The following is an 18243-nucleotide window of genomic DNA, read 5'->3' on the forward strand; positions in this document are numbered from 1 at the left end:
TATGTAGGACGTGAATTTCTTATACTGATTTTTCCACTCCTCTCTTTACAGTGATATAAAAAATAAGAGTAATAATAGTCTTTTCACATGTCCAGCGAGATGGGAGAATGGGAGAACAAAATCATAATGCACGTAAAATTTTAATAATTTATTGTGCATGATTAAAATAAGAAGGATAAGTATTTATTTGATGTATTTTACAGATGTAGCTAGATACAAATGCCTTATCACATTTTCTCCCTTAAGTTATTCCATACAAGTTAGACATGTATCCCTGAAATTGCAGTCTAGATGTTCACCCTCCCAACCCGAAACTCAACCTGAGGAAGAACTGTTGGTCCGTCAGGCAAAGGGTTCCCCACATTTCAGTCAATGTTCAAGGTTCCGAAATGTCTCTTTGCCGCTCAGCTAATAACCTCTCTGTGAACCTGCATGGCCAACTGAGCTTTTCTGGGCCTTTTGCACCGACAGGTTATCTCTTCATGCCCCTTGCTGTCCCAAGAGGTTACAGAGCTGCTCATCCACACACTCAAAATTTCTCATCTGGAGTGTTGCAATGCCTAGCAGGCTGGCTTATTGGCCTGTGCCATCAGGCCACTGCACGTGGTACAGAACTCTGCTGACTGGCTGCTCTTCAACGTGCCTAAATTCCCAAATTCCATTCTGCTTTTGAACTGTTCTCTAGTTTTTGGTTGCTGCATTCATTCAATTCAAGTCACTAACACTGGTATACCAAGCTGTGAATGGTACTACCCCTCACTAACTTCTGAAAATGGTTACCCTGTACACTCCAACCAGACCTCACTGTTCAGCATCCTCCCGCTAGCTGGCTGTCCCACCTCTTTGAGCGTTCTGCAGCTGCTCCTTGCGGTCCCAGCACTTCTCTGTTCTGCTTTCCAGATGGTCGAATGACCAGTCAGTCAGAATGGCAGAATTACGCTGTTTTCCAAAAGCATCTAAACCCCATCGTATTTAGACTACTACTGTCTCTATCTTAAAAAATATTCTCTCCCTTTATATGGCAAGGTCTGCTCTTTGACAATGGCGCTTGTATGACTGTTATTTTACCTATCTCTAGATCCAGCGCTGTTTGCTTGCCCTGCAAAAAGCAATGGCTAAATTGCAATAGCTAATTGTTAATTGTAAATCATTTAAAGCTTCCATTTACATATATAGTCAGCCATTCCACTGGATATGTTTTAAAGTTTTTCAGTGTAAGTTCTCTGTGTACATAAAGGTGTGCTTGTCTCTGTTTTCATTTCCATAATAAAGATCCAACTGATGTTTTACCTTTGTGTCACATTACAGAGCAGTTAGGACATAAACAAAGTTTGACTTTAAAGCAGCACTGAATGCCTTCTTATTTTTACTTGAAAAAATGTGGTTATGTATTCAAATCAAATCAATTTTATTTGTATAGCATTTTACAGAGAACTGCCACAAAGACACTTTACAGAGGAGAACTGGGCACAAACCAGATCTGAACCCCAAAAGGCAAACAAGGTAAAAACTTTGCAGAGGGGGGGGGCGGGGGGACACTCAAACAGTGGCGAGAAAAAAATTCCCGATGGGAAGAAATCTTCGGAGGAACCCGCCTATACAGGAAGCCCATCCTCCATTGCCTGGCTCAGTGTAAAGTAGAGGTTGGATGGATGTAACAGAACTGTAATAAGGGATTTATCGCAGCAAATAATCAAATGTTGAGCAGTTTACAATTGATGTATTAAACTATTGCTGGTAAATATAAAGTCCAATTGAAGGGAAGTATAATATGCTGTTCAGAGAGGTGGGGTTATGGCTCTGAGGTAGAAGGGTGCATCAAGGCATGGGCTCGAAATAGAGGAGGGACAGGGACAGGGCTGGAGTGACATTTAAGATTTCTGTAAAACAGGAAGTTTAAATTTCAGTCAGATGCTGTTCTGTGGCAAAGGCTTCAGACAGTTGTGACACAAGTTCTAAGAAAGAAGATGAGAAAATGGCTTTGTGTGGACTGAATAGACTTCTGCTGGGACTGCTCATCAACACAGTTCAGCTGTTCACAGGTAAGAGTATGATACAGAGGTGATATTATCTATGTAGCTGTAGTTGTCATGGTTGTTGACATTATTTCTGTAGCTTTGGCAGATTCCCTTTTCAAGGTGGCATGTGGAATAGCATAACCAAGTAAGTTGCATTTATACACCAGGTACTACGAAAAATTCTTATATAGCATAGAAAATCTTCTTACAATAATTACCAGCCGTCAACCTACTGATGTAACTAGACACAAAAACAGTGAACACAAAAAATATCAGTCACTGAGTTCAGTACTAGCATGGTCTCAGAACCCGAGTTGATCTTTACTAAAAACTCCCCAGGAAGTGATGGACGGGACATGTGGTTCTACTAAAATGACCAGGGATGAGAGTTCACCTCTGTAGAACAAAACTGAGGACTCCCACTTCACTGAACCTTGGAGAGGGACAGACAGATGTTTAGATGGGAAATGATGCTGTACTTCATAATATTAATCCCTTTTCAGAAACTTACAGTAATACTTCAATAGTTACCATAAAATGAAGTCTGCACTTCTGCCTCCTCATCACCCTCACTGTATCAGCGACTAAACTATGTTTCTGTAAATCTAAACACAAAAACAGTTGGTATGTTATCTGTCTCTTTAAACCAGATTTATTGATTTTTTCAAAATTATGTTGTATCTTGTAACCTGAATATCTCTGAGCTCTGTTTTAAATGGGCTTTATTTATTTTCCCCAGGTGTCAGTGGTTCAGAACTTACAGTGTACTCCAGTGCAGGAGAGCTTGTCAGTTTACCATGCAACCTTCATGGCTCTTTTAACTGTTCCTCAATTACGTGGATCTGGAACAGCCGTCCATCACAAGGCGCTATTGAATTGGTTGGTCATGGAGTGGTCAGAGATGAAAATCAACAGATAGCTAGAAGGCTGAGAGTGGGAACTAATTGTTCTTTGCACATTAATAATCTTACCACTGCTGATGCTGGACGGTACGACTGTCAACTTTATCACAATAGAAACCATTTTACAGATTCTTCTGTTATTATCTTGTCTTCTCAACAGTAAGTATTTCCATTTGGAATTTGTAAGATTCTCTCAGAATGATGTATGAATGTAGTTAACTAATGATTATGCAGTTAACTTTAAAACAGTGTCATTTCCTACTAAAATAATTATTTGTGTAAATCAACTTCATGCATTTATTTTCTGAGAACGTGCAGACATGTAATTATATCTCATGTTTCAGTTTCAGTCTTTGCATCCTCTCCAGTGACAGAGCTGAAGATTGGTAGTACAGTTACTCTTGTCTGTAAACTCCACAGCCCTGGGTCTTGTGGAAAAAGCATTAGAGTGAGCTGGGTTGGTGAGACAGGAGCCCCACTGCAGGGAGACAGGTACAAGCTGTCAGAGTCAGAATGCTCCCACAGTCTGACTGTGACACTTGAGCGCTCAGACCGCAACATGAAGTGGAGATGCCAGCTAACTGTGGAGGGGAAGCTGAAGGCCTCACACAGTTACACCACCATCTTCCCTGGTAAGAGCTGGCTTTCCTTCTTGTTAGAAGATAACAGAAGTTACTTGCCATTCATAATAGTATCAGGACAGTATCGACTTTCAAATCCAAATTATTTATTTTGTGTGCATTGCATATTTTACATTTTACATATTTTACATTTTAGCTGCAAACATAATTTATGTCGATTTTAATTTAAGTCGTGAAAGGTAAAAAATTAAGAATTTGTTCCACGCAGATACAGTTACTTCCACGTGGAAGCCTAAATTGCATAGTTTAATATTTAAAGTTTAAACTAAGAGTGTTAAAACCCTGATGCACAATCTTTATATTCCATTTATGGCTGATAGGCAGCACTGTGTTTCAGTAACACCTTATCTGGTATTTTCAGTATTAGTTTTACAGTTCTTTATAGCTAGATTTGTTGACAGTTTTTTCATGGACTTCTGAACTGCTCTGTGTTCATTTAAAATGCTATGTGTAGTCTTCTCTTTATGGTAGTCTTTTTGACACATCTCTGCCAGCATCCTGCACAGTGATTTGATCTATTTAACAGATAACAAGGGTTTTTTTCTTCACAATTGAAAGTATACTTTAGTCATCTACTTCAGTGACCTTCTGTAGCCCATCATTGCTATTCATGAGCTCACCGTTGTGTTGTTGCTGTTAACAGTGTATCAAACAGTTGACTTTGGCACACCCAATGTTTTGGCTATGTCTCTGTTCATTTATTCAGATTTCTCAGCTCATGATGGCCTGCTTTACTGGCACTGGCACTTATTTGGTCATCATGTTGAGAGACAACAGCAACTGACCCCAACTGCACAGTCCACACCTAGAATCAATTCTATACCTTTTGTTTGCTTTCTTGTGCATGAAACTGTGCAATGATACACAGCTGGCAAAGAAACAGCTAACAGAAATTGTCCAATTACTTTTAGTGCAGGAGTATGTATAAAAAGGGCTGTAATTCCTACACGGATCGACAGACATGGAAGAAAATACCCTCAAATGAAAGCTGACAATCTGCTCTTTATCCTTCCGCACATTCATTGGTTTATTTCAAATCCAAAGTGCTGGAGTACAAGCAACCCAACAAAAATAGTGTCACTGTCCAAATACTTAGGGACTGCACTTGATACGTTGATACATAATCAAAGCTACGGACTGTGCGATGCCAGTGTGTAAAGCATGGTGTAGCATGGAGTCAGGAAAAGAGGGTGTTGCATGTCACGTAAAAACAAAAGAACAAACAACATAAGGCAAAAGTGTATGTGAGAATAATAAACTTGAGTACAGGACAGAGGAGGAGCCTTAACAGAAGCTCTCAGTCCTCTTCAGCTGCGAGCACAAATGAGGAACAGCAGGAAGTAACACTTACGTGGTTGGTATGTGCGTAGGTTCCAGAGATCTTGTTGAATTGAACACAATACTGAACCTAAATTGCATCAGTAAATATGCATCAGGAGAAGTTACAAAGCTATTCTATTAGAATTGCCCTCTATTCAGGTATGGATGAATAAATACTGTCTATGACACACAATAAAGTTAATATAGGAATAGTTTGCTTTGTATTGCACAGTTCCATAAAAGGAGCTGAATGTTAACAGAGCTAACTTTTCATCATCACAACACAAGCTGTCAACTACAATTTGCATCTCAATGTCCTTAACACTATTGCAAATGATCAGGATTGTTAATATTTTAAGTTCATTTAGGAATTGCAGTGATTTTTACATTTCACTCCATGCCGTCAGATGTGAACACCTGTCTGTCTGTTTGTCTGATATTTTCGTAGATGGCAGGTGCCGAGAGTTGCCGGCCCGACTGGTTGTCTTCTTCCTTCTCCTGGCCATCCCCCCGATTATTGGAACCATCTTTTACATAAGGAGGAGGAAACATGCCCAGACAGGTGACACAATGAGGAGCAGGTGTTTCCACAAATGGCAGACTACAGTATTTGTGTAGTGTGAAACACTTATAATACGCTGAAGCAATTATAATACACTGACAATATGTCATATAGAAATGTCAGTGATAAAGCTACATCATTAAATAGTCGTCACAAACACCACGATAAGGGAAGATCAGTGTTTACATTATAGTGTCAATGCAAAAGTATGAAAAATATTATATCAGAAGTATGCAATCAGACGGTATCAGTGTGTAAACTACTGTGTCAGTAGTATACAATCAGACTACATCAGTCAGTGTAGTCATTGTGTAAATTGCACCATCAGAACCACGCTGTAGTACTAGAACAAGTGGTGTAAGACTGTACTGCTGAGAACTGACTGTTACACCTTTTTTGTTTCCTGTAGACCAAATGCCCTCTGGACCCTCTTTGGATTATGGCAATATAGAGATGTTGGACAGAAACTCCATTCCTAATTTCTCAGTCACCCAACAAAATACATGCAATGACTTGTAACATCGATATGTATATAAGGGAAATAATAATTCAGTTACAGTTACTGCATATCTTAAATGTTGCCCTGCCATTTTTTACTGTTCTGCACAGTATACATACTGCTATGATGAAACAATATTCTGGGCATTTCTCATTATTAATGCTTTGCTTAATGCTGGCCCTAGTTGAAATAAAAACTGATTCACAAAATCCTGAAGATACATCCTTTCCCATATCTACTGTCTGAGCACAGCATGTGTTTTCATATCATCACCTGTTGGACCTGTTGTTTAAAACCATTCCTGAAATATGCTCTGATATTAAGGCTTTTGCTCTAATCAATTATATAGTTAATGCTTGTCAGGGGTAAGTCAATTCAACACTAGTCTGTGCACCTAATGTGCCTTGAAAAATGCTTAGTTCTCACAATGTAATTACTTTAATCGATTTAGTGATGTTTTGATATGACTGTAATGTAGTTGTTTTCATACTATTCATTTTTAATTCTGCAAATGTGTTTTCACACATAGCTTATTTTCAGTGACTAGGGGACTGCACTTATATTCCTCATAGCAAACATAGCTTTTTCTGACATAATGTGACCTTAAGAGGGGAAATCATCCCTCAGTAGACAGAACGTGTCTAATTAAGAGCAATTAACTGCTCATTGGTATTCAGAATAAAAATAAACAACCACAGCGGGTCCCCAGGATTGCCTAGGGAAACCTCTGCTGCAATGTATACATTTTTCCACAAGAGGGCAGTTTAGTTGTTTATTTGTCTAGTCAGTGCAATAAGCAAGAGTTTGTGCATTGAATTTACTTGTGATGGTAGCTGTCATTCCACTTCTACCAGCATTGACATCTAGTAGTATGCATTTGAAATCCTGTGCCCCAATGTAGCATTCCTAACAGAGGTTTGTAAGCTGCCATTGACAGCTTTTGTTGTGTATTTTCTGAGATTATAAGAGTGCAGATTGTCACTTTTAGATTCTCATCCACCTGCTAACTAAGTGTGGAACTGAAGTAGAGTAACCATGCCTCGTTGAGCAGGGCAATGGAGAGAAAGTCCAGAAAGTGATAACCTTAGCACCACTCCACCCCCTGTTCCCACCCCACATCTCCAGCCTTTCCCCCAACCTCAACCCCCAGGTCAGTGATGGTGTCCACCATGTCTGGCTGGAGGGTCCCCAAAGATTGACTACACTACTGAAGGGACACAAGAGACACAATGGAAGACTGTGTGTGAGTGTGAGAGAGAGAGAGAGAGAGAGAGAGAGAGGGTGGATGGGTGGGTAAGTGGGTGGGTGGGTTGGTCGGTGGGAAAAATTTATGGGAAAAGTTTGTATTATAATGCAAAGCTAATCATGAGGCAGTTTAGGTCTAAAACTAGGACTGATTAAAATAGTGCCTTACCTGTTCTTCTTTTGCATATCATGATCAATACCACAATCAGGACAACAGATATACACATATAGCCACTCCAGAGCCAATCCAGACATCTCGCATATTTTCATCTGACACAGGGCACAGACAGATTTTGTGGTCAGTTTCTCCAGCTATTCATACGTTATCTACACCCACTTATCTTGGGCAAAGTTGCAGGGGTGTTCAGTTTCCAATAATTCAAATGTTTTCTGATCCAGTTTGACAACATACCATAGATTTATCATTTCAAATTGCTTTGAAAAGCTGCAATGTCACATTAATCCTCCCTGTTCTCATCTATTGCGTGCATTATAATAATTCCATTATGACTTTTAGAAATGATGTTAATGGGCAAAAAAGGGGAATGGAACCACTCATGCAAGAAACAATGAAAACTCACTACTGCTATTACTGGATGTTTGATTGATACAAAGAGAGGAAAAAATATATGGCACTGGTATTCTCATTGGGCCTCATTCACAAAACATTTGTACTATCACATTTGATTACGAACTGTGTGTAAGAACGCTTACATAAACATTTCAGCATTCATCTTTTTTTCTTATCTGTATTTGTTAATGGCTGTCTCCTTATGCTAATCACATGAAAAGGATTGCGCATAAAATTTACAGTCAGGATTCATCATCTCATATACCTGGGATATGCACAAAAACAAAGGCATGCTCATATATCATGAATCCCATATTGGTTTTTTCTCAGGAACATTTTTAAGAACAAAAGTAAGCATAATTTTTTGTGAAAGTTTTGTGAATGAGGCCCAATAACTTTAATAATGCATGCAAGGGTGAACCTCATATTGATGAAAATGTTATGAAAACCGATGAAAAACCGATGAAAAACATAGCTGACCCAATTCTTTTTAATTATGTTTGCAGCTAAAATATTCAATACACACAAAATTAATAATTTTGATTTAAAAGTCCATACTGTCCTGATACTATTATGAATGGCAAGTGACTTCTGTTGTCTTCTAACTAAAAGGAAAGCCAGCTCTTACCAGTGAAGATGGTGGTGTAACTGTGTGAGGCCTTCAGCTTCCCCTCCTCAGTGAGCTGGCATCTCCACTTCATGTTGCAGTCTGAGCGCTCAAGTGTCACAGTCAGACTGGAGGAGCATTCTGACACTGACGGTTTGTACCTGTTTCCCTGCAGTGGGGCTCCTGTCTCACTAAGCCAGATCACTCTAATGCTTTTTCCACAAGACCCAGGGCTGTGGAGTTCACAGACAAGAGTAACTGTACTACCAATCTTCAGCTCTGTCACTGGAGAGGACGCAGAGACTGAAAATGAAACATGAGATATAGTTACATGTCTGCACGTTCTCAGAAAATAAATGCATGAAGTTGATTTACACAAATAATTATTTTAGTAGGAAATTACACTATGTTAAAGTTAGTCAGCTGCATACATCATTCTGAGAGAATCTTACAAATTCCAAATGGAAATACTTACTGTTGAGAAGAGACAAGTTAATAACAGAAGCATTATAATGTTTTGTACTTTGAAACAATCGACAGTTGTACTGGCCAGCATCAGCACTGGTAAGATCATTAATGTGCAAAGAACAATTAGTTCCCACTCTCAGCTTTCTAGCTATCTGTTGATTTTCAGCGTTGACCACTCCATGAGTGACCAATTCAATAGAGTCTGGTGATCGACCGCTGTGCCAGGTCCACGTAGTTGAGGAACAGTTAAAAGAGCCATGATGGTTACATGGTAAACTGACAAGCTCTCCTGCACTGGAGTACACTGTAAGTTCTGAACCACTGACACCTGAGGAAAATAAATGAAGCCCATTTAAAACAGAGCTCAGACATATTCAGGTTACAAGATACAACATAATTTTGAACAAATCAATGAATCTGGTTTAAAGAGACAGATAACATACCAACTGTTTTTGTGTTTAGAAACAGTTTAGTTTTACAGAAACAGTTTAGTCGCTGACACAGTGAGGTTGATGAGGAGGCAGAAAAGCACACGTCATAATAAAAGGGCATCTTTTATCAAAGTGTACAACAACGTATTGCTTCAGATTCAAAGGATCAGTTCTAAGCTCATGATGCAGCAAACCACCATGTTTGGGTTACAGCCCACTCATTATTTTATAGCCCTGTCTGGAGCTCCTCCAATCCTGTGAGGGGTAACTCAGGAAAATGGATCATGTGGATTTAATCAAGATCTTTTGCAATATCCTTATTTGGGACGCATTCTCTTCATTGAAAAATGATAACCCCTGCACCAATGTACTTTACTGCTCCGTTCAGAATGTGAAGGACATCCAATCACAATAGGAAACTATTGCATTTGTCCTTGTAAACTAACTTTAGGTTTGCTAAACAGTCCCCCAGCCTCAGAGGTTGTTCTCCACCACATTCATTTTTTCTTCTTCAGATTCATCCAACTCCCAAAACAAAGTTTGCCTGTCAAAATTAATTTACCAGGATGAGAGTCACCAATCTCAGGAGACATTGAGTGGGTCTGTGGATCAGTCCATAATCACTTATTTGCCTGGTTGGAAGAAATGACCGTCCAAAATGGAGATATCAAACCATTCTTGGAGATCAAGTTGTGACGGTTCGGGTGCTGGGACCCAGGCGCAGAGTGGGAAAAAAAACACGAAACTCAAAAAGGGGAAATTAACAAAGACTTTACTAACGGGTAAACAAACAGGGAACAAACAAGGCCACAATGGGCAAAACCACAAACTCAAAAAATAACTAAAAGCAGAAAACAAGAGGGACTCACAATTACAGGCAGGGCAGAACACGGTCAGGGCAGAACACAGGCAGGCAGAGCACAAAGGAAGGTCAAACAAAACAGTCAGGAACAAAATACAGGCAGGTACATATAAGTCATGAAACAAACACAAGCAGGGCAGAACACGGGAAGGCAGAGCACAAAGGAAGGTCAAACAAAACAGTCAGGAACAAAATACAGGCAGGTACATATAAATCATGAAACAAACACAAGCAGGGCAAAACACAGGAAGGCAGAGCACAAAGGAAGGTCAAACAAAACAGTCAGGAACAAAATACAGGCAGGTACATACAAGTCATGAAACAAACACAGGCAGGTACATACGGTCTCAACAAACGCTAGTCGGGAACAAACACAAGGCAGAACAAACGCAGGCAGGTAAATACAGTTTGCAACAGGATTGGAAACAAACACAAGCAGGCAGGAACATGTAAGTCAGGTAACAAACACAAGGAACCAGCACCCGAGTCAAGGGAACAGAGAACTTAAATAGACAGGGGGGTGACAAGACACAGGTGAACTCAAAAAACAATCAAACCAGAAGGAGGGGATAACAAGACACAGGTGGGAACAATGATGGGATAACGAGACAACCAATAATACAATTAACAGGGGGGGAACAGGACACAAAACAGAAGTGCCGCCATCTGGCGGCCCAACAGGGAAAACGCAGACAGGAGTACACAGGACCATGACAGTACCCCCCCCCCCAAGGGACGGCTCCTGACGTCCCAGGAGGCCGACCCGGGGAGGGAGTCAACAGAGGGTGGGGCTGGAGACCGGATACAGGACTGGACAAGACAAGAACAGGGACAGAACACAGGAACAAGACTCTGGACCGGACTCTGACGGGGGAACAGGACTCAGACAGGAACAGGGACTGGACACAGAACTGGGGCAGGAACAGGACTGGACTGGACAGGACAAGACTCAGGGCTGGACTGGACAGGACAGGAACAAGACAAGAACAAGACTCGGGGCTGTACTGGGCAGGACGGGAACAAAACAAGAACAAGACTCGGGGCTGGAGGGGAACTCGGGGCTGGAAACAGGACTGGACAGGAACAGGACTGGACACAGGACTCAGGGCAGAAACAGGACTGGACAGGAACAGGACGGGACTCGGGACTGGAACGGGACGCAGGACTCGGGACTGGAACGGGACGCAGGACTCGGGACTGGACTCGGACGGGGGAACAGAACTCGGGACTGGGCAGGACCCGGGCAACACGGGGAGACTCAGGGCTGGGCAGGACTCGGACGACACGGGGAGACTCAGGGCTGGGCAGGACTCGGGCGACACGGGGAGACTCGGGGCCCGCACATCGGGCGACACGGGGGAGACTCAGGGCCCGCACATCGGGCGACACGGGGGAGACTCAGGGCCCGCACTCCGGGCGACATGGGGAAATTCAGGGCCCGCACTCCGGGCGACACGGGGAAATTCAGGGCCCGCACTCCGGGCGACACGGGGAAATTCAGGGCCCGCACTCCGGGCGACACGGGGAAATTCAGGGCCCGCACTCCGGCGACACGGGGACTCAGGAAACCAGGGGGGACTCAGGAAACCAGGGGGGACTTGGACAGGGGCAAGACAGACATACAGGACAGGACTGAGACGGGGCACGACAACACTGGACTGGGTTGGACAAGACTGAGGGGGAAACAGACTGCCAGATACTGGCACAATCGGGAGACCTACAAGGACAGACACAGGGACAAGCAGGCGGGGAGGCACACGGCGACACCGACGGACACACAAAGGGACAGGCAGACAGGGAAGGCGAGGGGGGAGCCCAACAACTGACATAGGGACTGACACACAGGCAAACAAGACAAAACACACGCGGACTGGCACACTGACAGACAGGCAGACAGGCGGGCAAACACGTTAGCCGATGGGCTGACGGCTTGGGGGGCAGACAAACAGGCCAACAAACTGGCTGACACACATACGGGTAGACCAACAGACAAACAGGCGGGCAGACAATTAGACAGGGGGGCCGGGGAACACACGGACACACGGTTGGGAGGACGAACACCAAAGGGAGAATGGACACCAGGGGGAGCGACGAGACCGGGGGAGGGACGACCACTGGGGGGAGGACGGACTCCGGGGAAGAGACGATCACTGGGGGGAGGACGGACTCCGGGGAAGAGACGATCACTGGGGGAAGGACCGACACCGGGGGAGAGACGACCACTGGGGGGAGCGACGAGACCGGGGGAGGGACGACCACTGAGGGGAGGACGGACTCCGGGGAAGAGACGATCACTGGGGGAAGGACCGACACCGGGGGAGAGACGACCACTGGGGGGGGCGACGACACCGGGGGAGGGGCGACCACTGGGGGAAGCGACGACACCGGGGGAGAGACGATCACTGGGGGAAGGGCGAACACTAGGGGGAGCGAGAACACTAGGGGAAGCACGAACGCCAGGGGGAGCACGAACGCCAGGGGGCAAGGTGTGGACACTAGGGGGAGCGAGAACACTAGGGAAAGAACGGACACTGGGGGGCGCGAGAACACTAGGGGGAGCACGAACGCCAGGGGGAGCACGAACGCCAGGGGGCAAGGAGTGGACACTAGGGAGAGCAAGAACACTAGGGGAAGAACGGACACTGGGGGGCGCGAGAACACTAGGGGGAGCACGAACGCTAGGGGGAGAACGAACGCCAGGGGGAGCGTGAACGCCAGGGGGAGCGCGAACGCCAGGGGGAGCGCGAACGCCAGGGGGAGCACGAACGCCAGGGGGAGCACGAACGCCAGGGGGCAAGGCAGGCGGCTTAGCCTGCGGGGCGGCCAGAGCAGTCTGAGGCGGCCCCTGCGGGACAACACATGGGACCGTTGTCCTCTCCGGGGCTTGGGACGGCTCTGGAGGCCTCTCCGGAGCTCTGGACGGCTCCGGAGGCCCCCCCGGGACTCGAGGCGGCTGCGGAGGCTCCCCTGGGGCTTGAGGCGGCTCCGGAGGCCCCCCCGGGGCTCGAGGCACAAGTACAGCCCGAAACTTGGGTGTAGCAGGCGGCCTCCGCGGAAGGGTCAGAGCAGGCGAGGCCTCCGGGGCTGGAGGCGGCTCTGGGGACCTCTCCGGGGCTCGAGGCGGCTCTGGGGGCCTCTCCGGGGCTCGAGGCGGCTCTGGGGGCCTCTCCGGGGCTCGAGGCGGCTCTGGGGGCCTCTCCGGGGCTCGAGGCGGCTCTGGGGGCCTCTCCGGGGCTCGAGGCGGCTCTGGGGGCCTCTCCGGGGCTCGAGGCGGCTCTGGGGGCCTCTCCGGGGCTCGAGGCGGATCTGGGAGCCTCTCCGGGGCTCGAGGCGGATCTGGGAGCCTCTCCGGGGCTCCAGGTGGCTCTGGGGGCCTCTCCGGGGCTCGAGGCGGCTCTGGGAGCCTCTCCGGGGCTCGAGGCGGCTCTGGGAGCCTCTCCGGGGCTCGAGGCGGCTCTGGGAGCCTCTCCGGGGCTCGAGGCGGATCTGGGAGCCTCTCCGGGGCTCCAGGTGGCTCTGGGGGCTCCTCCGGGACTTGGGGCAGAGCAGGCCGTGAAGGCCGCTTCGGGACTTGGGGCAGAGCAGGCCGTGAAGGCCGCTCCGGGACTTGAGACAGAGCAGGCCGTGAAGGCCCCTCCGGCACTCGGGGCAGAGCAGGCCGTGAAGGTCCCTCCGGCACTCGGGGCAGAGCAGGCCGTGAAGGTCCCTCCGGCACTCGGGGCAGAGCAGGCCGTGAAGGTCCCTCCGGCACTCGGGGCAGAGCAGGCCGTGAAGATCCCTCCGGCACTCGGGGCAGAGCAGGCCGTGAAGGTCCCTCCGGCACTCGGGGCAGAGCAGGCCGTGAAGGTCCCTCCGGCACTCGGGGCAGAGCAGGCCGTGAAGGTCCCTCCGGCACTCGGGGCAGAGCAGGCCGTGAAGGTCCCTCCGGCACTCGGGGCAGAGCAGGCCGTGAAGGTCCCTCCGGCACTCGGGGTAGAGCAGGCCGTGAAGGCCCCTCCGGGACTTGGGGTGGAGCAGGCGACAGGAACACGGACCACAGCTGTAGGGAACCCGGCTGGGCAGCCGGACGGGACCGGCGGGACCCCCGCGGGCCGGACCCCGGAAAAATGGCAAGCCGAGATCCCTCAAAAGGGTCAGGATCCGCCTGCTGAGCAGCTGGAGGTCTGGCCGACCGGGAGGCAGCCCGACCACGGCGCCTCCGCGACCGCCCGCCCCGGGCACTGGGAGGCTCAAGCTCCCACCACCCCGATGGCATGTTTAGTTTAACAAAAAAAAAAAAAAAAAAAAAAAAAAAAAAAAAAACTCTGCTGGGTCCCACACTGGCTGGTTCCTTCTGTGACGGTTCGGGTGCTGGGACCCAGGCGCAGAGTGGGAAAAAAAACACGAAACTCAAAAAGGGGAAAATTAACAAAGACTTTACTAACGGGTAAACAAACAGGGAACAAACAAGGCCACAATGGGCAAAACCACAAACTCAAAAAATAACTAAAAGCAGAAAACAAGAGGGACTCACAATTACAGGCAGGGCAGAACACGGTCAGGGCAGAACACAGGCAGGCAGAGCACAAAGGAAGGTCAAACAAAACAGTCAGGAACAAAATACAGGCAGGTACATATAAGTCATGAAACAAACACAAGCAGGGCAGAACACGGGAAGGCAGAGCACAAAGGAAGGTCAAACAAAACAGTCAGGAACAAAATACAGGCAGGTACATATAAATCATGAAACAAACACAAGCAGGGCAAAACACGGGAAGGCAGAGCACAAAGGAAGGTCAAACAAAACAGTCAGGAACAAAATACAGGCAGGTACATACAAGTCATGAAACAAACACAGGCAGGTACATACGGTCTCAACAAACGCTAGTCGGGAACAAACACAAGGCAGAACAAACGCAGGCAGGTAAATACAGTTTGCAACAGGATTGGAAACAAACACAAGCAGGCAGGAACATGTAAGTCAGGTAACAAACACAAGGAACCAGCACCCGAGTCAAGGGAACAGAGAACTTAAATAGACAGGGGGGTGACAAGACACAGGTGAACTCAAAAAACAATCAAACCAGAAGGAGGGGATAACAAGACACAGGTGGGAACAATGATGGGATAACGAGACAACCAATAATACAATTAACAGGGGGGGAACAGGACACAAAACAGAAGTGCCGCCATCTGGCGGCCCAACAGGGAAAACGCAGACAGGAGTACACAGGACCATGACACAAGTAGCAAGGCTGGGTGGTTGGATTTTTGTGTAAATTGATCATTGGTGTGAAAAACATGTAAGTAATGTAGTCATTTTAAATCCAGCTCATCACCATTGTGTGTTGATGTCACATATGTGCCAACTTTCCTTCAATGATCTTTAATATCTCTCCACATACCACCATTATACAGAACTTGCATTTATTACGAGCTACATATCAGTGTCTTTGTGCTATTTCCCTCAACAGAAAGTGTAATGTAAGCTTTTTAGCTCATGTCTAGGTGACATTAATATTGCCTCACAGTGCAATCTGATTTGCCATGAACTTATCTCAGTTTTTCACTCCAGAGAATAGTGATCATGACTTTAAATAGCTCTCTACTCTATTACTCAGCCAGTTGAACAAAAGGATGAAAACTTGTTTCTTGTCTATTCTACAGAGAAACAACATGATTTTTTTTTTTTGAGGTCTGTAGTCTGTATCGGAATGTTGCAGTTTGTTCCAACCTTTTTAGAAATGGCATGTAGTGCTTCGTAGGTAAAATCTATTTGTATTTAGTTTAACAGAAAAGAGCAATACAGTATGTTTGTCTTCCACATCAAATTTACTGGGTAAACCCTGGGTCTACTAAAAGTGGAATTCTGTTATTTCATTTTGCACACTAGAGAGCTTTTTCAGGCATTCAATGAAAGCCAGATCCACAAATCTAGCCATAATTTTATTTAATATGATGCGATATTAAATATTCCATTTATACTGTAGATGTTGCAATCCATTTGAATAATACTAGCTTTGTTTTGCAAATGTTAAAATTCCCAAAAGCTTAAACTGAAGGGTGATATTTCTGGTCCGTGAACTTGTAAGTCCAGGTATTTGATTCATTAACAGTCTCTGAAAGGTTCCTTAGCCTACATGAATGAGATTTGAAGGGCATATTTGTGTGTGCATGGATATGCTACGGTTGAATGAAAACAGTCACTGTAATTAATTTTGCTGCAGAACATACCAGTAAAGGCTGGGATATTAATTGATGCTTCAAAGAATCTCTGAGAACTGGGATAACCTGTACATTCTGAGAAATACCTGTAATCCTATCAAATTAAACTGAACGAACTCACAAATACATCACAGAAATGTTATCACGTGCGAAAACAAGATAACTGCAACATGCCTATCAAAAGTGCACTCATTTAGATATGTGCCTCAAAATCATGTTTTTTTTTGTACTCATCCTGTCATTTTGAACTGAACATGTTTGATGGTCTGTTATTTTAAGCTTAAATAAAGGATTATGAAAAAAATAATTACAAGGAACTAATAGCACCATCTGGTGGATGGAACAGTTCACAGAACATTTCACTTTGCTCCACCGACTTAATGTGAAGTGCTTCAGTACACTATAACACACGTTAATCACATATGCACATAGCCTTTCTTATAGGTGCAGGACCAGAACAGGAGTGAAACTGGAGAAACAGAGTCTGGCTTTGATATAATTTTATTTCCACACATATTGGATATCATTGTCGTCCACAGACAAACTCCAAACCAGGTTATACAGTATTACATATAAATATTAAATTAGGACTAATTGGTTAGATAACAAACATGGTGGCTGGAACACCCAGGGTGTGTTCCATACATTAAATAGTTGCATGTAGCACTGTACCATGGAAATGTTGCTGAACTGAAAGCCAGGTGATACAGAACAATGTAAAAATGAGCTACTTATCTACCAATAACACAAAAAGCTGCATTATGACAATTTGCCGTTAAATAAACATATAACTATAAAAAATGAAGCTTCATCTTGCTAATACACTCATAAACATGACGTGGAATATTGCTCACAAATATGCTGCGTAACAGCTATATTTTTCCAATTAAAAAAAAAAATGTATATATAATTTTTTTTAAATTATTCTTATCACCTTCTCTTGTTTCTTTTATGAAGAAATGATTATCCAAAGCCGGTGCTTAACTGGCATCCAGTCATCAGCCGCCCCAGCCAACATGGTGCCAAACACCTTTGCCATGTTGACATGCTTACAATGCTAAAGAGAATTACTTATACAAGAAACAATATTGCGTAAAATTTACAGTGAATTGCATGATATGCCACATGTTGCACAATGGGAGGCGGAGCCCAGAGCTTGTGAATTTGAAGTGACCTCAAGAGCTCTAAAAATTTCACCTTCCATTAGCCCCCTATGAAATCATCTGTGGTGCTTTTCCATTTGGTTTCACCTGTGAGGCCAAGACCTTTCATCCTAAACTCAGTAGTTAATGAGCTTCCTGTATGCAGTAGGCAACCCCTAAACAGCTGGCACAATGAGCCAAGCACCTTTGCCTTGTCAACAGTGAAACAAAAGATTGTTACCTCTGAAGTGTGTTGCTAAAAGTTCCTAAAGCGCTGCAGCACTTAATTGCACGAGTCTGCAGTCATTTCCAAGCCTTCTACGATAGGAAGTATCACGGTTTATTTGACTTCTGCGAGGTTATAATGATGGCATATTCAGTTTCGAGCACAGCACGTTCTTGGTCTGGTTTCCTTTTTCCACCGGAAGCAGGATTGACCACAGCATAGGTAACGGTGTCCTCACTCTCTCCCTGCACACAAATAATATATTATAGCAGGTGTACTGCAAAACAAAAGCTCCGTAAAAACAGAATTTAGTTGAAATCATGAGGCAGTTTAGGTCTAAAACTAGGACTGATTAAAATTGTGTCTTACCTGTTCTTCTCCTGCATATCATGATCAATATCACAATCAGGACAACAGCCACACATATAGCCACTCCAGAGCCAATCCAGACATCTCTTGTAATTTTATCTGAGAGACAGGGTACAGACAGGTTTTGTGGTCAGTTTCTCCAGCTATTCATACGTTATCTACACCCACTTATCTTG

At 45.1% G+C, this 18243-nt stretch overlaps 2 protein-coding genes and 1 long non-coding RNA gene across 5 annotated transcripts in view; 1 reads left to right on the forward strand and 2 right to left on the reverse strand.

The window, feature by feature from the left end:
- The window catches only part of LOC118231755 (lymphocyte activation gene 3 protein-like), a 41986-nt gene that overhangs the window by 4774 nt on the left and 18969 nt on the right, over positions 1–18243 (reverse strand). Inside the window, exon 3 of one of the 3 annotated variants that reach the window (XM_035425951.1) lies at positions 8387–8668. The exons of 1 other annotated variant lie outside the window; for it this stretch is intronic. In XM_035425951.1, coding sequence (XP_035281842.1) covers positions 8387–8668 — 282 coding nt within the window. Of the gene's footprint in view, positions 1–8386; positions 9162–18243 lie in introns of those variants that run through there. One more of the 3 variants, XM_035425935.1, reaches the window with a different exon arrangement.
- LOC118231731 (signal-regulatory protein beta-1-like) overlaps positions 4564–18243 on the reverse strand; it is a 58344-nt gene continuing 44664 nt past the window's right edge. Inside the window, exons 11-12 of the mRNA XM_035425872.1 lie at positions 18068–18166; positions 4564–5408 (exon numbers count right to left, since the gene is read on the reverse strand). Coding sequence (XP_035281763.1) covers positions 5272–5408; positions 18068–18166 — 236 coding nt within the window. The 3' untranslated portion in view covers positions 4564–5271. The remainder of the gene's footprint in view (positions 5409–18067; positions 18167–18243) is intronic.
- On the forward strand, positions 7266–18224 carry LOC118231808. Its single transcript, XR_004766154.1, has 2 exons — positions 7266–7321; positions 18033–18224. It is a non-coding gene; the product is annotated as an uncharacterized LOC118231808 (long non-coding RNA).

Source organism: Anguilla anguilla, chromosome 1 (genome assembly GCF_013347855.1).
Source record: "Anguilla anguilla isolate fAngAng1 chromosome 1, fAngAng1.pri, whole genome shotgun sequence".
Taxonomy (NCBI): domain Eukaryota; kingdom Metazoa; phylum Chordata; class Actinopteri; order Anguilliformes; family Anguillidae; genus Anguilla; species Anguilla anguilla.